Source organism: Eretmochelys imbricata, chromosome 6, assembly GCF_965152235.1.
Source record: "Eretmochelys imbricata isolate rEreImb1 chromosome 6, rEreImb1.hap1, whole genome shotgun sequence".
In the NCBI taxonomy this organism is placed as follows: Eukaryota; Metazoa; Chordata; order Testudines; family Cheloniidae; genus Eretmochelys; species Eretmochelys imbricata.
Window position 1 is genome coordinate 49,905,238 of NC_135577.1, and position 18,418 is coordinate 49,923,655.

General features: G+C 39.4%; 1 protein-coding gene across 6 annotated transcripts in view; it reads left to right on the plus strand.

Annotated features, from left to right (window-relative positions):
* Positions 1-17,725, plus strand: part of ANO1 (anoctamin 1) — a 116,499-nt gene extending 98,774 nt beyond the window's left edge. For all 6 annotated transcript variants that reach the window (XM_077820152.1, XM_077820155.1, XM_077820153.1 and 3 more), the window contains 10 exons: positions 132-333; positions 1,395-1,506; positions 2,091-2,148; positions 2,260-2,360; positions 2,855-3,000; positions 5,813-5,965; positions 8,657-8,709; positions 11,946-12,130; positions 15,454-15,559; positions 17,465-17,725. In XM_077820152.1, the coding sequence (XP_077676278.1) occupies positions 132-333; positions 1,395-1,506; positions 2,091-2,148; positions 2,260-2,360; positions 2,855-3,000; positions 5,813-5,965; positions 8,657-8,709; positions 11,946-12,130; positions 15,454-15,559; positions 17,465-17,725 (1,377 nt within the window). The remainder of the gene's footprint in view (positions 1-131; positions 334-1,394; positions 1,507-2,090; positions 2,149-2,259; positions 2,361-2,854; positions 3,001-5,812; positions 5,966-8,656; positions 8,710-11,945; positions 12,131-15,453; positions 15,560-17,464) is intronic.
* The last annotated feature ends 693 nt before the right edge of the window (positions 17,726-18,418 follow it).

The window sequence follows — 18,418 nt, forward strand, 5'->3', positions numbered from 1 at the left end:
CCTTTCAATGATATCAGTGGGATTGGGATCAGGCCCAGGGAGTACATGGGAGGCATTTCAGAGTTCAGTCTGCTTGCTGATGAATGACAGTCTGGTGTTTTATAACAGATAATGCCACCTTTTATTCCCAGGTTGGACTGACATTTGCTATCGTGTTTGGAGTCATTATATACAGAATCTCCACTGCAGCAGCCTTAGCCCTCAGCTCAACTCCCTCTGGCCGGTCTAGTGTTAGAGTAACAGTCACTGCAACTGCAGTTATTATTAATCTGGTGGTGATCATCATCCTGGATGAAGTATATGGCTGCATAGCCAGGTGGCTAACTCAGATTGGTAGGTATAAATCATTGTCAGTTCTATTAGATCAGTTATTTTATAAAGTACAAAAACTACTTATTTACATGGCATCATTTTCTAACTTCAGACAAATAAGCAAAAACAGGAAATTCAACCATAAGGCTGCAATTCTATCTCCTTAGCTTAAAGAAAAAACATCAAAGGGCACATGAAATTGGTTTTATTTTTAGCTGCTTTTTTCTCTCTGCTGCTATTGCTCCAATTATGAGTGGGCAAAATGGATCCAGATAAATTAAAACTCTTGTGCCCAGTCATAACTTATTTTGGGGATGCAAATTATTTTGGGTCTTTCTAAGGTTTGGTAATGTACAGATACTTTTTCTTTTCTTTTCTTTCTTTCTTTCTTTTTTTCACTTCCAATCATTATTTATTTAGCACAGAAAAATATAAAGACATGGAAAAAAGATGTGCCAAAACACTGTAGAACTAATTTTCTTGTGCTATTTTCAGACAGGACCAGAAGCAGAAGGGCCAGAAATTTTATCCAATCTCCTGTTTTATGCTAGATCCATACTAATTTTACAGACACAAATAGTTTGGATATTCTTATTGCAAGTGAGATTCATGGGAGTTCCAGACACAGAGTTGTTATCAAATTGGCCCTATTGTTTAAGAAATACTGTAAAGTAGGTCACCCAAATTACCTTTCTTTTTTCTCTAATCAATTTTCTTATCTTCCCCTGCCATAGCTGTTTGTTTAAATGTGCAGTTCTGCCATCAATACATGGAAGCAGCTCCCATGGACTTCACTTGAGGACAGCCCTCCTGTTTTGTTATGCTCTTTTGTTGTTGTTTTTTAAAAACCTCACATATATTAAGTAGATCAGAATAAGTTATATGTGTGGCTTATTTCTTTTCCCATTGGTCATTGCCTTCAGTGGGATCAGGTTTCTGCACCTCCATTTAAATATGTTCATATGTCCTTAAGGGAATAGTTGTTTGGATTACATTAGGGAGTTTTCCAAAGTCCCAACTTCATAAACCCTTAACACTTTCCAGTCCAGAAGTTTCCTTTATGTGTGTCTTGTTTACTTCAGAGGTCCCCAAAACAGACAAGAGTTTTGAAGAGCGGCTGATCTTCAAGGCCTTCCTTCTGAAATTTGTCAATGCCTACACTCCCATTTTCTATGTTGCTTTCTTCAAAGGCCGGTGAGTAACCTAGACATATAGTTTAAAATTTCAGCTGTTACTCTGAGATTATTTTTGTAGGGACATGTTCTGGTTGAGTCTCAGTGTGCAGCTAGTACTGGGAGTCTTACATACATCTAAAGATACATCTAAAGACATCTAAAGTGTGATCCATAGAATTTATCTGTCTCTCTCTCTCTCCTGGTATTGTCCCCTTACTTGACTTCCCATTTCTCTTTCTCATCTCCTCATGTTATCTCATTTTAACTAAAATTCGTTTATTTTTCTTTGTTAGATGTACTTTTAAAATAAGTTTGCAGATATGTTTCTGTAATACTTAGGATGTATAGAGGAAACTTGGAAAAAACTTTATAATTTAACTAATTCACCAATTAAATTTAAAAAATAAAATATTCCAAACACAAGTACCTAAAATTGTCCTTTCTGAACTTTACTATGTGATGACAAATTATTAACTGATCCTAAAGTCCTTGGGCATGTGTAACTCTCATTCAAAGAATTAGCTATTTTACATGAAGGACTGCAGGATCAGATGTATAAAAAGGTAGAATATAATTCTAACCATTGTTTCCAAACTATCCTAGATTTGTTGGACGTCCAGGAGATTATGTCTACATTTTTCATTCTTTCCGAATGGAAGAGGTAATTGCAATTTATCTTGTGCATATTCATCATTGATCAAGAAAATAACAGTGAATTCACGATCAAATGATTTGGCAAAAATGCTGACTTAATCTCCTTTCTTGGCTTTAGTGTGCCCCTGGTGGTTGCTTAATGGAATTGTGCATCCAGCTTAGTATTATCATGTTGGGCAAACAGCTGATTCAGAATAATCTCTTTGAGATTGGTATCCCGTAAGTAATATAGTTACCTTCATTTTATACCATACGTAAAGTACACTGCATATCAACCTTTTATGATGCAAACATCTGGCTTCTTTTGGTTTATAGTCCTCGTGCAAGAAATCTTTACAGCAAGACTATGCCTGCAATATAGCTGTGCCTTTGTACCCCATAGCATTTTCAAACCCCTCATGCATTTTTGTAACATGCGGACTTCTTTGAAAAGTGTTAGACTATTGATTTTATACTCTTTACTGCTGAGTTTGATGTTCAGTATTTGGTTCAGTTGTTACCAGATTTGAATATCAGTGAGTGCTGATCCCTAATTGCTTGTCTTTACCTTTGGCTTTTACACAGTTTTTGTACAGATTATGAAAACTGATGATATAAGGCTTTTTTTGTGTCTATTAGCATGAATTTAACTGTCATTCCTGAACCATCCAAACAGGGGGTGCTTTTTTAATGGGGAAAAAGACCTGCTAAGCTGATCATTTTTTTTCTTCCAGAAAAATGAAGAAATTAATCAGATATATCAAATTAAAGCAACAACGCTCTTTAGATCATGAGGAGCATATGAAAAAAAAACAACGCTATGAAGTGGACTATAACTTGGAACCCTTTGCTGGGCTTACTCCAGAATACATGGAAATGAGTGAGTGAAGTGGAAAATAATTAAGTTTAAACTGTAATGACTATAACTGTGGAGATGGTGAGTTGAGTTCTTTGAACTAGCAGATATGATTCATGTTACATTACTTTATAAAAATGTCCCCCCTGGCAGTAACTGAAACCCTGCTGGCTGCTACAGGTGACTAACTGGTTCATACGGTATGGCATAATGCCTGTGTGTGTGTATGTATACCACTGTCCTAGAGTGGCTAACCTAGAGAAGATAAAAGAGCCCTATAACAACAGCTCAAGTGGAAAAGGGCTGGCTTCTATCTTCCATACCATATGTTTGTGGTAATAGCTGACAGCCATGGTTCCAGATACCTCGATACAGTACTGAAATACCAGGTGTTATCTGTTGATCTTTGTTACAGTTTAACACACAGTTTGAAATATACTATATTTATAGCTCCATTTACATTTAGCTCCAAGAGACAAATTTTGCTCTCAGTTGCACCCCTGTACACCAGCAATAACTCCACTGAAGTTAGTAGAGTTAATTCTGGTTTAAGAGAGCATAAAATTTGGCCCTGTTTCCTGAATTCTGGGCTGAATCCTCACAGATACTCCAGCAATCTCACACAGATCACACACAAATTGTTATTTAGTAATTAGGGCTGTTGATTAATCACAGTTAACTCATGCAATTAACTCAATTGCACTGTTAAATAATAGAATACCCACCAAAGTTTATTAAATTTTGTGGATGTTTTTCTACATTTTCATACATATTGTATTCTGTGTTGTAACTGAAATCAAAGTATATATTATTTTTGCTTACAAATATTTGCACTGTAAAAATGATAAACAAAAGAAATTGTATTTTTCAATTCACCTCATACAAGTACCATAGTGCAATCTCTTCGTCCTGAAAGTGCAACTTACAAATGTAGATTTTTTTTGTTACATAACTGCAGTCAAAAACAAAACAATGTAAAACTTCAGAACCTACAAGTCCATTCAGTCTTACTTCTTGTTCCACCAATTGCTAAGACAAAAAAGTTTGTTTGCCTTTAATGGAGATAATGCTGCCCTCTTCTTATTTACAATGTCACCAGAAAGTGAGAATAGGCATTTGCATGGCACTTTTGTAGCCAGCATAGCAAGGTATTTATGTTCCAGATATGCTAAACATTCGTATGCCCCTTCATGCTTCGGGCACCATTCCAGAGGACATGCTTTCATACTGATGATGCTCACTAAAAAAAAATAAGCGTTAATTAAATTTCTGACTGAGCACCTTGGGGGAGAATTGCATGTCCCCTGCTCTGTTTTACCCGCATTCTGCCATATATTTCATGTTTATAGCAGTCTCGGATGATGACCCAACACATGTTGTTCATTTTAAGAACACTTTCACTGCAGATTTCACAAAATGCAAAGAAGGTATCAGTGTGAGATTTCTAAAGATAACTACAGCACTTGACCCAAGATTTAAGAATCTGAAGTGCCTTCCAAAATCTGAGAGGGATGAGGTGTGGAGCATGCTTTCAGAAGTCTTAAAAGAGCAACACTCCAATGCGGAAACTACAGAACCCAAACCACCAAAAAAGAAAATCAACCTTCTGCTGGTGGCATCTGACTCAGATAATGAAAATGAACATGCGTCAGTCCGCACTGCTTTGGATCATTATCGAGCAGAACCCGTCATCAGCATGGACGCATGTCCCCTGGAATGGTGGTTGAAGCATGAAGGGACATGTGAATCTTTAGAGCATCTGGCACGTAAATCTCTTGCGATGCCAGCTACAACAGTGCCGTGAGAACACCTGTTCTCACTTTCAGGTGACATTATAAACAAGAAGCAGGTAGCATTATCTCTTGCAAATGTAAACAAACTTGATTGGCTGAACAAGAAGTGGGACTGAATGGACCTGCAGGCTCTAAAATTTTACATTGTTTTATTTTTGAATGCAAGTTTTTTGTACATAATTCTACATTTGTACATTCAACTTTCATGATAAAGAAATTGCACTACAGTATTTGTATTAGGTGAATTGAAAAACACTATTTTGTTTTTTTACAGTACAAATGCTTGTAATGAAAAATAAATTTTAAGTGAGCACTGTACACTTTGTATTTTGTTGTAATTAAAATCAGTATATTTGAAAATGTAGAAAACATCCAAAAATATTTAAATAAATGGTATTCTATTATTAACAGTGCGAATAATAGCAATTAATTTTTAATCACTTGTCAGCCCTATTAGTAATTGATTAATTAGTACTTAATTTAAGCATAGAGTGTCAGCTTACTGCTGTTGAAGGAGCAGGGAACGGGTAGCTGTAATCCACCTTTCCATTCCCCTCATTCTGGAGGATGCTAAGGATTGCTCTGCATTATGCTGGTTGCTGCAGTCTCATAAGCACCATTCCAGGGCTGATTGAAGTGTGGTACATTCCAGCCCCACTCCCAGCATGACTCCTCCCTGCCTCTGACATGCTTCCTATTCAGATGGGGAGCAGGTGGCCTAAACCTGGCTAAACCATCTTTGCACCACTCAGGGGATTTAATTATGTCAAAAGAATTCCCAGCTGCCCCTTTAGGGCATCTTTGTGGTTGTTTTGCCTGACCAGCACAAACTATCAGAACAGGGACTTATGGCTCTTTATGCTTGGATGAAGTACCAATTAATCAACTACATATAGAAATTTGTGTGAGGTATAACTAGCAAGTCTCTCTATGTTGTTAGGGTTTGTAGAAACATTTACGGGGGAAGCATTAATTTGTTGTAACACACCAAAGCACAGTTCATAATTGCAGAGCACTCTCAGTGAAACAGTTTCTCTTTTCAGTTATCCAGTTTGGATTTGTAACCTTGTTTGTTGCATCCTTCCCGCTGGCTCCTTTGTTTGCGTTGTTGAACAACATCATTGAAATACGTTTAGATGCAAAGAAATTTGTCACTGAGCTTAGAAGACCAGTTGCAGTCAGAGCAAAAGATATAGGTAAGTAGATTACCAAATAGCCTAGTCATGAGATAATGTTACTCCTTTTTTATTTATTGATTGATGGCAGGAATTTTTTTATGCTGAGTTGGGTTAATTAACAGGAAGATCTTTATAGTACAATTGAAAACATTAGAGTGTAACTTAGCTGTGAATTGTCATAACTTATCAAAGCTTTACTTTTAAAATATTAAGAGCAGTGTTTTAAATTCAGATTAATATTTTATTAAGTTAGCATAAAACATCTGAGGATCAGGAATGATCAATAAAACAATGAGATACAGTGCATGGTTTTCCACATCAATAGTTCTTCCTGGCCATGCAAGTTTTATTGCGGAAACAAAAGCTTCTGCATTAAAAACTCCAGATCCTCAGCTGGGCAGGGGAGATACATAGGGGCAAAGGGGAGACTGAGTGACTGTTGAAACATGTGGGAGTTATTTCAGCTGCTTCCTTCCTGGCCAGTATGAATTCTGGGACATTGGAGGCTAGAAACAGCAGTGGATCTGGCTGAAACCAGGTCCTACAATTGCATAGAAGCACAGAACCAGGTCCGCTACCTGAGGGATCTCTTGACGGCAGAGGAGATGAGAGATGGATTTGCCCCTACAAGCTATTTTCCCTCATTACCAGTTAATTGGGATACTGGAAATTCACAAACAGAAAACTCAATGAAAAGAATTATTCACGTTATAGTATAGTCAATCTGAGCAAAGAAAATCTACGGTTAATTACCATACAATGTGTTCCACAGTTCTGGGGCATTTCTGAATGCTCCCCACTGTGCCTAGGTATTGAAGGACACATGAAGGGTTGTTTCTGTGGTCTTTTCCTTTCCTTTTGTCAAATTGTTGCCATCACCATCACATCCTTTTTTCTGTAGTTTGTGTGAGTTCCCTGGCTTCTTCAGCAACTGCTGTGTTTTTAAAATGTCTGTGTATTGTAATTCAGTGCTAGTGAGATATTTGAGGAGAATTTCAGATTAAAATGAGTTTCTGCCAAGGTTCCACAGGGCCAGAATATCACCTTGTCATGAAGAAAACCACATAAGGCTTGAGACAGGAATCAACAGACAGAAAGGAGGAGCATGCATAATGAGAGGGGATGTTCTAGAATCTAGATAATAGAAATCCTATGCAATCACTGGCAGTGACCAGGGGCCTACTCCTGCTCCCCACAATCAGCTCTTCACCAAGCACAACTGGTACACAGCCCAAGATTGGCCTTTAAACATGAGCAGAAGAAGGCCCTATATCTGATTCTGTTACAACTCTGCTGGAAAAACAGATGCTTTTGTCTGCTCCCTTAGTTTTTCTGAAACACGAATTAAGTCACTGTTGCTAAAAAGAGATATACTAACAATGACCAGATTCAAAATAAATGATGAGAAAGGTGGAATTGACCGTCTGTTTATTCATAGATGCTAGAACTAGAGGTGCTGAGGGTGCTGCTGCACTACCTGACTTGAAGTGGTTTCTATCATATACATGATTTAAAGTTTGATTCAATGCCTCTCAGGAGCCTTGCTATACAATTTGTTCCAGCACCCCTGTGCTTATTAGTTGCTCAGGGTTTATCTTAATTACATAGGATTCTCTAGGTTACAAAGTACTAGTCCCTGGAAACTTTATGTATAGTAAACACGCACCAAACCAGTAGATGTTAGACAAACTCATCTTGAGTGTCTAAGGGCTACAGAAGCTCAAGTCCCAGCTGGGGTGCTGTTTTGTCATGGAACTGTGACCTTATACATCTAGATACCAGAGTCATTGGCACAGATCAAACCTGGGACATTCAGCACCAAAACCACAGGCCCCTAGTACTTGAGCTAAAGGAGAACTCTTTTAGCTGTGATTAGTAACCAGAAGGTTGTTACAATCCTAGGGGGACAGTTGCTGGTTGGGTGCGTTATCATATACACAAAATCAGTGTGTTATACCAAGACACCACAGAATATAAGGAGAGACTGCACAGTGGGACTGGGTGATCTTTGTGCATCGTCCTTCCAGCACACCCCCACGGTTGATACTAAGTTAATATGCTGTCAGTATATCTTTTGCATGCACAGCCTCCATACTGCAGAAACCATGCTCAGGGGTTCCCAGATACAGTGAAGTGAGCAGCAAGGAGAAACCTTACCAGAGTGGCTTCATTAGAACCATGCTGCTGGTGAGGAGGGCAGAGGCAATGCAAAGAAATAAGGCATCCATGTGGAAAGCCCTAGTTTATGACAGATCCCTTAAGATTGGTACTCTCAACAGAGCAATATATTCTGCAAAGGGATCTTCTGTTGAGATTCTAGTTCCCCATGTGTCATTTTTTTCCTCCTTCCTACAGAAAATTATTTGGGCCCATTTGATCAAGCTTCATGATTTTTTTGCTTATATACTGGCTACTTTCTTCCATTTTGCAGTAACCTTGCCTTTCTCTCCCCCCTCTCCCCCGCAAAAGAGTGGCTGGCTCAGGTGCTTTTAAAAATGAGGCAGGTGTCTAAATATGGATGTATGGAGCCATATTTTAGGCTCCTGTTGGTTTCTGTTGTCTGAAATAGGGTTTGTTACAAACTGAAGACAAACTAAATAAAGTAGTGATGTGCAATCATGAGACGTGGCAGATACATGATATTTTCAGTTAACAACGATAAGTTTAACAATCTGAAAGCATTTACCACCATGTTTGTCTTTCCCATAGGAATCTGGTATAATATCCTCAGAGGTGTAGGAAAACTTGCTGTAATAATAAATGTAAGTAATTCTTTGTCAGTAAAATTTGAATGCAATGGGCCTGATTCTCCACTCCATTACACTGGTTTTCTTCTAACTAATTTCCACTGAAGTCAGTGGAGTCACATGATTTAAAGAAGCTCATCAACTAGAGAATCAGGTCCAGGGTTTAGTTTTACATTGTCACAGCGTATCATATATTATTTATGCATTATAAAAACTTGCAAAATTAAAAGGTTCAGTACTAAAGGCTAGTTGGCAATAAAAGCCATAGTAAACATAATCAGTGGTAGCCTTGGCATCTTTTTCCAGACTATTTTTACTGCATCTGCTGACCTTAAACTAGGCTTGCTTCCTAGTGGTCTAGATATTTTTTAAATATCTTTCCTTGACCACATTTTTAAACAAATGCTAATTTAAAAAACCTGTTACCCCTCTACACATATTGGGCCAGATCTTCACCTGGTGCACGTCAGTTTAGCTTGACTGCATTCAGTTTACACCACCTGGGGATCTGATGTGTTCATATTAGGAAGATTGGATATGATCCATGTCTTTAGGACTCTGTGCAACTACGGAAATTAATAAGAATGTTTTCATTCACTTCAATGAGTGCAGACTAGGCCCTTAGGAAAACATGCAAGACTACTTCGATGTGTCATATAATCAGACTGCTTTGGATCATTCGAGTCTTCAGAAAACTTTTATACTGGGGTTAAAACAGTAGAATAGCTCTGACTTTTGTTTACATTTACACATTTTTCTGTGGGGGTGTATTCCATGTGGTACACAAACAAACACTATTTCATCTCATAGTCCCTTCACACCCACCAAAAGTTAGATCTGTGTCAAAGTTACAAACAAGGTGAAAAGAGGGTTTAGAAACAACAAGAGAGGAGACAATGCTGGACATGTGGCGTGGCTTGTCTTGAATACCATGCATCTGTGGAGTCTCTGGTTTTCTCCCAGCCTTAAGTTCTAAGGATGTGATTTCCCCTTACATTATCTTATAAATAGATCTGGATGAAATCTTTCAACCAAAATTTTTTTCAGGAAAAAATGCAGATGTGGGTCAACTGAAACACTGTGCAAATTTGTATAGATTTTGTTGAATTGCTTTGGTCAAAAAGAAATAGCCTACAAAAAATTCTGAAAAAGTAAAAATGTTTCATTTCAACATTTCAAATTAAACATTTTGATTCAAAATGACTTTTTATTTTGAAATTACCTTGAATTTCATTTTGTAAAAATTAAAAAAGAAAAAGAATCAAAATCAAAATGGAGCCTTTTGTTTTGAGTAGAACAAAACATTTTGTGTGACCCAAAATGAATTTTTTTAACTTTTCTATTCACTAAAAGTTTTGAAAATTTTCATTTTCTGGTCAACTCAAAATTATTGTTTTCTTGAATTTTCAGACTTGACAGAAAACTAAACAAATCTATTATTTGCACAGCTCTACTTTTAAGCTCTCTCTCTCTAGCTCCTGGACAGTTGTCACTATGGAGTCTTCTTCCAACTGGAAGGAGAAGATGAGAGGCCACTCAGAAGTGGTCCTCGGGATAGCAAAGAGCATATAGCCCATCTCCCTCCCTCCAAGCAGGTTAGCTCCACCATGCACCTCAGTAACTTGGGAAGTGATTTCTCACTGAAGACTGATCCAAAACCCATTGAAATCAATGGAAGGACTTCCACTGACTTCAGAGGACTTTGGATCAAGCCCTTATTTCCAAGCAGGGAAGTCTCAGAGGCAGCACCCAGAATTGTTGGCAGAGCTAGTTCCCAATCAGTCTTATATTTTGGTGTTCTGCCTTTAATTTCCCCTTTCTCATCTTTTCTGCTTCTCCTCTTTTGCCTTAGAAAATCTTCCTATTCTCCACATTCCTCCCTGCAATCTCTTCAGGCATTAACCACTGTTGTTCTCCTTACCTTAATCAATCTACTCTCTGTTTTCTATCATAGCATAAGTAAAACTTTTTGTACTGCACATACATGAGCTGCACGCAAATTACAGTCTTTCATGATAGCAATAAATGAGAAAAGCCAAAGCTATTGAGAACACAACTAAATTGTCTGTCCTTGCACTCTGTATATCACGCTTATTTATAAAACCTGAGGAGAATAAGAAATTTTAGTGACTGTAAAAAGGCCATCTGGCCCAACATGCTTGCTGTTTTATCTTGATCTAGTTAAAAACCTCATTAAAATTAACAGATTTTTGCAAAGCAGAGGGCATTTAAAGAGTTGGTTCACCATAAGTTATTTGCAGCACATAAAAGTACATCCAGAGCAATCAATCAGAGCTTATACAATCCATCTGGGACCAGTTGTAATTGGAGCAGAGGGGAATAGCATGGTGTTTTGCTTTTTAGCAATGTTGCACAAGTTATTCTGTACAGTCATAGAATTAATATAATTAATACACAACAGAAAAGCACAGTAAAATCTAAGACACCTTTAAGGTTGGAAATATTACTGGTATTTAAAAAGAAAAATACCTGCTATTTATTTATTCTAGTCATTTATCTAAGAATAGCAAAAGACCAAAACAAAAAAACAAACAAAAAAACTCTGCAAAGTCTAAGAAACTCTAGAGTCTGGGTCTGATCATGGTTGATCAAGTTGTAGTGATCTTTAGCAGCTTTTGTTACAAGGAGATCTTGTTCCCTTTTTGTTGTGATCAGCTATTATCTGATATGCAGGGCCAGCTGAAACAAATCTGGGGTCTCTGCAAGGTCATTTGTTTGGAGCCCCCATCTTCAACTCCCAAAGCTCAGTCTGCAATCTTCTCTTTCTGTCTACCCTAAACACAGAATGTGAGGGCTTGCGATAGGGGTTGAGAGGGAGCTGAAGTGGGAACAGAAAAAGTAGTGTGTCCAGGACTAGTACATGTGTTTGTGGAATTCGAAGAATAGAGGTTTTGTGCTACATAAGGGTGATGGGGACCGAGTAATGAAAACGGGGACAATATCTGGATTCCCCAGGGAGCTGAAGTTATTTACATAGAGATCTCAGCCAACATGAAGCTACTTATACTTGACACCATGCAGCTCTGGAACTTGAGCAGCAAACATCACACTGATGAGGTTTCCATATCCTTAGCATCCCATGGGCTGCAGACTTAGACTTATTGTCTGAATCAGCCCACTGTATACCATTTCTTCGATTCATAAGCATTATGTGGGGAAGATGCACTTGAGTATATTATCCACTAAACATTACCTGAATATTGCGTTCATTCTTTACTCTTATGGCTTAGGCATTTGTGATCTCATTCACATCTGACTTCATTCCACGCCTCGTGTACCTGTATATGTACAGTGAGAATGGCACCATGCATGGCTTCGTGAACCATACGCTATCCTCTTTTAATGTCAGCGATTTTCAAGGAGGAACAGCTCCAAATGACCCAATGGAACTTGGCTACGAGGTTCAGATATGCAGGTACTCTCTTGAATGATAGCCATTTTAAGTTATTTTCCCTGTTGAATGGAGGTACTAGCTTCTTCATGTGTCTGGTGGGACTCATAGTTACACAGTCACATACCACCTGATTTAGGTCCTATTGTAGTCTATTGGCAGCTCAGTCTTCTTTATCCAATAGAGAGAGCAGTTACCATTGAAATCTTTGCATATAGGTAAAGTTACCACAGCACTTGTAGCATATACATTGCTTAGTTTGAGAAAATGAGTAAACATTAAATACTTGTCAGGGCATTTGAAAAGTGTTTATTGCTGACAAAATATTTATCAACTATTTGGGTTACAGGAGGGAGCAAAAAAAAAAAAAAAAAACTCAAACTTCCAACATTGTATGGAACTCCCCTATCCAATTTCAGGATCTAGCATGATTGGTGAGTTTAAAAAGTCATAACCTCCTCCACTTTTAAAAAGTCATAACCAGCATCCTTCCAGCTCAGGATAGGGCAACACCACTTTCTTAATCACCCAAAGCTGCTGGTGGGTCAGTGCAAGGCACTTCTCTCCTTTGCTTGGCCAAAAAGGCTCTGCATCACATCAAGTCACTACAGAACTAGAGGGAGATACTGGTAGTCATAGGAGGGTCTTCTGCAACATGCTTATTCCAGGATGGTGCCATTTTACTGAGATGATCTTATGTTTCCATGATTCTATTTTTGAGGCTTGTAAAATATCACCACATCGTAATGTTGTGCTGTGACATGATGTTTTGATGCAGTCACTTCACAGCATACTGATGCTTTGGGGCAACAAGATGACATTTTGCCAAGATGTCACAATTTTGCATCATGATTAGGCTTGGCAGGAATCGATTTAAATCGATAGATGTCAGTAAACATTGATTTCAACTGACGCACCAAAATAGACGGGGGAAAAAAATCCATCTGTTACAAATGGCACAAATGCAGCCTCCCCCGTGCACCTTGTGTCTGCAAGGATTGGCTGTCTCTGGCCCTGTAGTAGTGCAGAGAGCATCTGCAGCCTTGCTGTCACAGGAGTGAGGGAATCGGGCCATGATGCAGAAGCTGCAGAGACTCGCTGTGGGGCCAGTGATGCTGGATCCCTGCAGCACAAAGTGCAAGGAAGGCTATGGTCCTGGTGGGGCAGAGCAGAGACCCCCGGCCAAGGCCGCAAGGAGGAGGGCAAGCCTCTGGCCTCCAGGAGGCCACCCCGCTGTTGAATGGCTCCTGCCTGGAGATGGAGACATTCAGCAGAAAGGTGGCCTCCTCTGCGGCTGGGTGCTCATCTTCATCCTTCTCATTGCAGTCCTGGCCAGGGGTCTCTGCTCTGGCTGCAGCCTTCCCCATCCATGTGCCTGCAGGGATCTGGTGTCATCGGCCCCACAACTATGCAGGGAGCCATCTGCAGCTCCACCATCACGGCTCCTCTCTCTCACTCACCAGGCAGGAGTATAGGGGCCATTCCCAGGCGGAACTGTTCAGCAGCAGAGTGACCTTCCCTGCTGCTGGGGGCTCATCCTCCTCCTTGCAGTCCTGGCCAGGGTCTCTGCTTTGCTGAGCCAGCACTTTGCTGGGCCTCCCCTGCATCATGTTTCCTAATGTCTTGGGCCCTTCAGCGCCTGGGTCCTTGCAGCTCAGCTGTCAGTGCTGGGAACTCCCTGAAACATCACTGTCAGCACTTTCCCTAACTCCAACCACAACCTTGTCTCCCTTAGTTTCCCACAACTTTAAAAATAGAAGTTGTTTAAAATAATAATAGATATTAATCAAAAATGCAAAAAAATAAAAACTGAAGTCTGCCAACCCTAATCATGATGTACTGATGCAATGACACTACTTCAAGGTCTACCCATCATACTGTCCAGTTGATCCAGTAGTTCAAGCTGACAATAATGGCAACTTTGTCTACACTGTGGGCCCAATTTTCCCATCCCTCCTGGTGTGGAATTCCCATTGACTTCAGCACTGACAGAATCAAATCCTTAGTCTTAGACCCATCTAAAATCCTAATATACATGGAACTAGTGTGATCAAAACAAATGTTCCATATTATTTGCGTTTTTAAAGGAAAATTCTTGCTGAATATTTCAGCTGGTCAAGAAATCTGGGTCAACGTTGAAATGCATTCTTTGCCTAGGCTAACTTAGATATGCATCAGCTTCAAAATGTTCTCAAAGCCTGCAATTGGGGATCAAAGCCAAGAGCAGCAATGAAAGTAATTCAAACAGCAAAGATAAGGACAAAGATTGGAGACATTACAGAAAAAAATACAGGATTTTGGTCTGTTTCTACTGGAAAATGACAGAAATTGACAAGACAAAAAAAGGCAGATCATTCAGAGTTTTTCTTAATTTACACTATTTACAACTGTCGAAGAAATCAAAACTTAACCTGTTAAAATGACCATTAAAATTAAAAATCACTTTTACTGTGACATGAAAGTAAAAACCAGCTAGAATCAGCAAAGTTATCTACTCTTACCTACCTTTCCTTTCCTCTGTATCCCTGAGGTGATCTCTCTTGGGGGAGGAAATACCAGTTTGATTGAAATGTTTTCAGTGTAGAATTATGACTAGAAGGGAAGAGTAGGCTTCATGGTCCAACACAGAGCACTGTGTTTTCTTCTCTCCTTTCCCCACAAGTCCCTTTTTAATTCTCATTCCATCTTTTCTCTCACACTCCCTTTCTTCTTGTAAAATCACATTTTAGAATATGGAGATATAATTTCTGCATACATTTATAATATAATGGTATTAATTTAAATTCTTCCATTTTTTGGTCAGGATACTTTTTAAAAACAAAATAAAATTGCTATTGTTACATCACAGATTCATAGAATATATAAACCAGTGCTATGGTGAAATTCTTCTTTCATATCAACTCAGCAAGAGCTTGACTCCAATCTTCTGTTCTTCCTATGTGTGGAAATCTAAATATTGGAGTTCTGATCCACCATATCAATTTGAGTTCAGTATTTTGCTCTTATAGCTGAACCTGAAACATAAAATACCTCCCAAACTTGGAAGAAGTTGAGATTGTGATCTGAATTTTGCAGCTCAGCCCCTCTTTACTCTGAGTTTATATTGTTCATACTGATCAGAAAGCATAAACATTTAAGAGTTGTCTTCTTCTAATCCACATAAAATTTCAAGGCTGTGGCAGGCTGTTAGTTTTGTCTTGTTTGGCTGGATTTTTACACAGCCTTTCTGTAAGAGGGATTTGTATCAAAAAGATCTGAATTAGTGTTTAATGCATATTCTGTACTAAATCCTAATTGTGTGAACATTTTAAAACAACATCCTTGATTTATTATGTCTTGTTTTACAGATACAAAGATTACCGAGAACCCCCATGGTCTGAAAACAAATATGAAATTTCAAAGGACTTCTGGGCTGTCCTAGCAGCAAGATTAGCATTTGTGATAGTTTTTCAGGTACTGTTTGATGTAAATCTTTTCAGACTCCTAACAAGGAAAGAGAGATCACATATACATACATAAAACTATTCCTTAACTAAATGAGATGAGAGTCCACTGGATATCATTTACCAGTCAGAGTTCCTCCTTGGGGGCACTGATCTTCACAACCTTCTCAAGCATGATGCAAAGCCACAGAACAGCCACAGGATGTATCCCCCACAGGGATACACTGCTCCCTGCACCACATGCAGTGTATATAGACCAGTAACTTTAATGGGAGGTGAGGCACAAGGCCTGTGCATCACTTAGGTCCCACTTAAATCATACAAGCATGGACTAAGAAGGATTTAAGTGCAGACTTGGAATAGCCAATGGGCACTCTGTACACTTGCACAGGGCCCCTAACATAGGGGGTGCTCTGCTCACCGGATTTGGATGGGTGGCATTGTGATGAGCCAAACTTGAGTGGCGCTGTGACCCCACGTGCCATGTAGAAATGCCACTCATTCAAATTTGGCCTAGCCACCAGCCCGTCTTGTCCTGTGAGCGGGAGGCAGGCAGTGGGATTGAAGAGAGTCACTGGGCAGCCAGGATCAGGAGGAGCCTCCCTAGTCCGGGACAGCAGCAGAGCGCTGAGCCAAGATGGGAGGAATGGGGGGCCCACTGGTGAGCCCCCAGGAAGATCCCAAAGCAGTGGGTGAGGGACTGGGGGTAAATTGTTGGTGGGCTATTGGGTGAGCGGGAAGAGATTCAGGGCTGTGGGGTGAGGGGTGGTGGCAAGTGGGGAATGTTAAGAAGCAGTAGAGTGAATTGTGCGGGCCGTGGAGGTAATGGGGGGCCAGGATGTAGGGGCTATGGCAACTGGGGCTGTGGTGTTGGGGGCTTCAGTGAGAGGGATGTATGTCAGGGCTGATGGGATACATGGGGTGGCTGTCAGGATAAGTGGGGACTGGGGAAGGGTTTCTGGGGTATATATATTTTTGGGAGGTGCATTCAGGGCTTGGTGTAGCAGGTAGGTATGGGTTGGGTGCGCTTGCTGGATGGGCCTCTATTCATGTCGTGCAGCTCTGGCAGAAGCTGGAGCAAAGCTCAAGCAGTCACAGCATTCCACAGGTTTGGCCCAGCCACCCCTCTGTCATGACAGGAGATGAGGTGTGGCAGTCACTGGGCCTAATTTGAATGTAGGTCCCCAATTTCCATAGAGCACAGGGCCTCAAAAGCCTTTAAACCAAGCCTGCTTAAGTGATTCATAGACTGGTATGCTGGTCCTGAATGGATTTCATCTAGAGTCATTTCTGGAGCAGGCCAAAAAATGAATTTCCAGCCATGGGAAATGCCAAGATTTCAAAATTTGATTTCCTCTGAAACTGGGAGGAAAAAGTCAAAATCTCTGCATTTTTTGCTAAATAAAAATATTTCATATAATGGATTACATAAACATCAAAATTGAAGTAAACATTTTGACCTTATTGAAATATTTTGATACTATTTCATCAACATTTTTGACAAAATGGTTATGTTCCTATGAAATGTTCTGTTTTGTCAAATCAGCATTTTGTAACAGTGAACTGTTCCCTCAGAAAATTCTCAGCCTACTTAGTCATTTTTCATGCACTGTTAATGTCAAGCATAAACAGCCATATACCAACTACAGTATTTCCCTCTGTCTTCTCACTACTGTATTTGTTCTGCATCAGTCAGGGAGACCTATCCCTGCCATTTTCCTCTGTCGCCTAATATTTATGGGAAAGTGATGGTAAAGCTAAATAGCTGATACATGGAACTTTAACATGCTTGTGAGGAAGAGAAAAGCCCAGCCTAGAATATTGTCCCTTCTGAACTACAACAAAAATCTAAATATCTATATCTATTCTCATTTCATTTGACCTTGCTAACATTTTCTTAAAATTTATTTTTCAGAACTTGGTCATGTTTATGAGTGACTTTGTGGACTGGATTATCCCAGACATTCCCAAGGACATTAGTCAGCAGATTCATAAAGAGAAAGTTCTTATGGTGGAGGTGTTCATGAAAGAAGAACAGGGAAAGCTGCAAATGATAGAAACCTGGAAAGACAAGGACATGAAAAAAGGTGAAAACTGTAACAACCACAGCCCCAAGGTCTCAAGGAGCCACAGCGGGAGCATGTCCTCCTGCCATTCATATCACATTGATGTATAGAAGAGGAGGGTAGTTTTGTTTTGTTGAGGCATTCCACTGATAAACAAGCCATCACTTAAAGGGCAAGACTTGATTTATGGACAACCAGGTGAATGTTTAAGTATGTGCAACCATTTTGCTCTCATCTTTGTGAGAAATGCACTTCTTACAAATATGGAAGGCCACATTCTATTTCTGATAGGATTTTTTTTTAAGTAATGCAGGGAATTTTTATATTTCATAGTTAGATAACACTGTGGATGTTAGTGTGTGTTAACAAAATGCTGGTACTTAGAAATGTTCTCTGAGAATCTGACTTTAGCTTATTAATTAAGAAATAACCAAAGTAAATTTCAAATCATAATTTTAAATCTTTTTTGGCAGCCAATCCCTGAAAGGCTTTGAGCAGATCTACAAAATATATGCAAAGTCAATTTTACAATGTGCTCTAGCATTTCATTTAACAGGAGAAGAGAAACAATATAAACCTTATAAGGCATCTTCAGTTTCAAAAGATGCAGCTCAGCTCCCCTGGCAGACATAATCTGGATTTGAACCTGCAGATCCTAGGCAAACAAAACTCTCCTTGTCAGGAGTCTGAAAAGATTTACATCAAACAGTATATAACTAGGCTAGATACACTGAAGCTGGTGCACGGTAAATTACCCATTGGGAGATTCACCCCATCGACAGGGATAGGGCGGGGGAATAGCT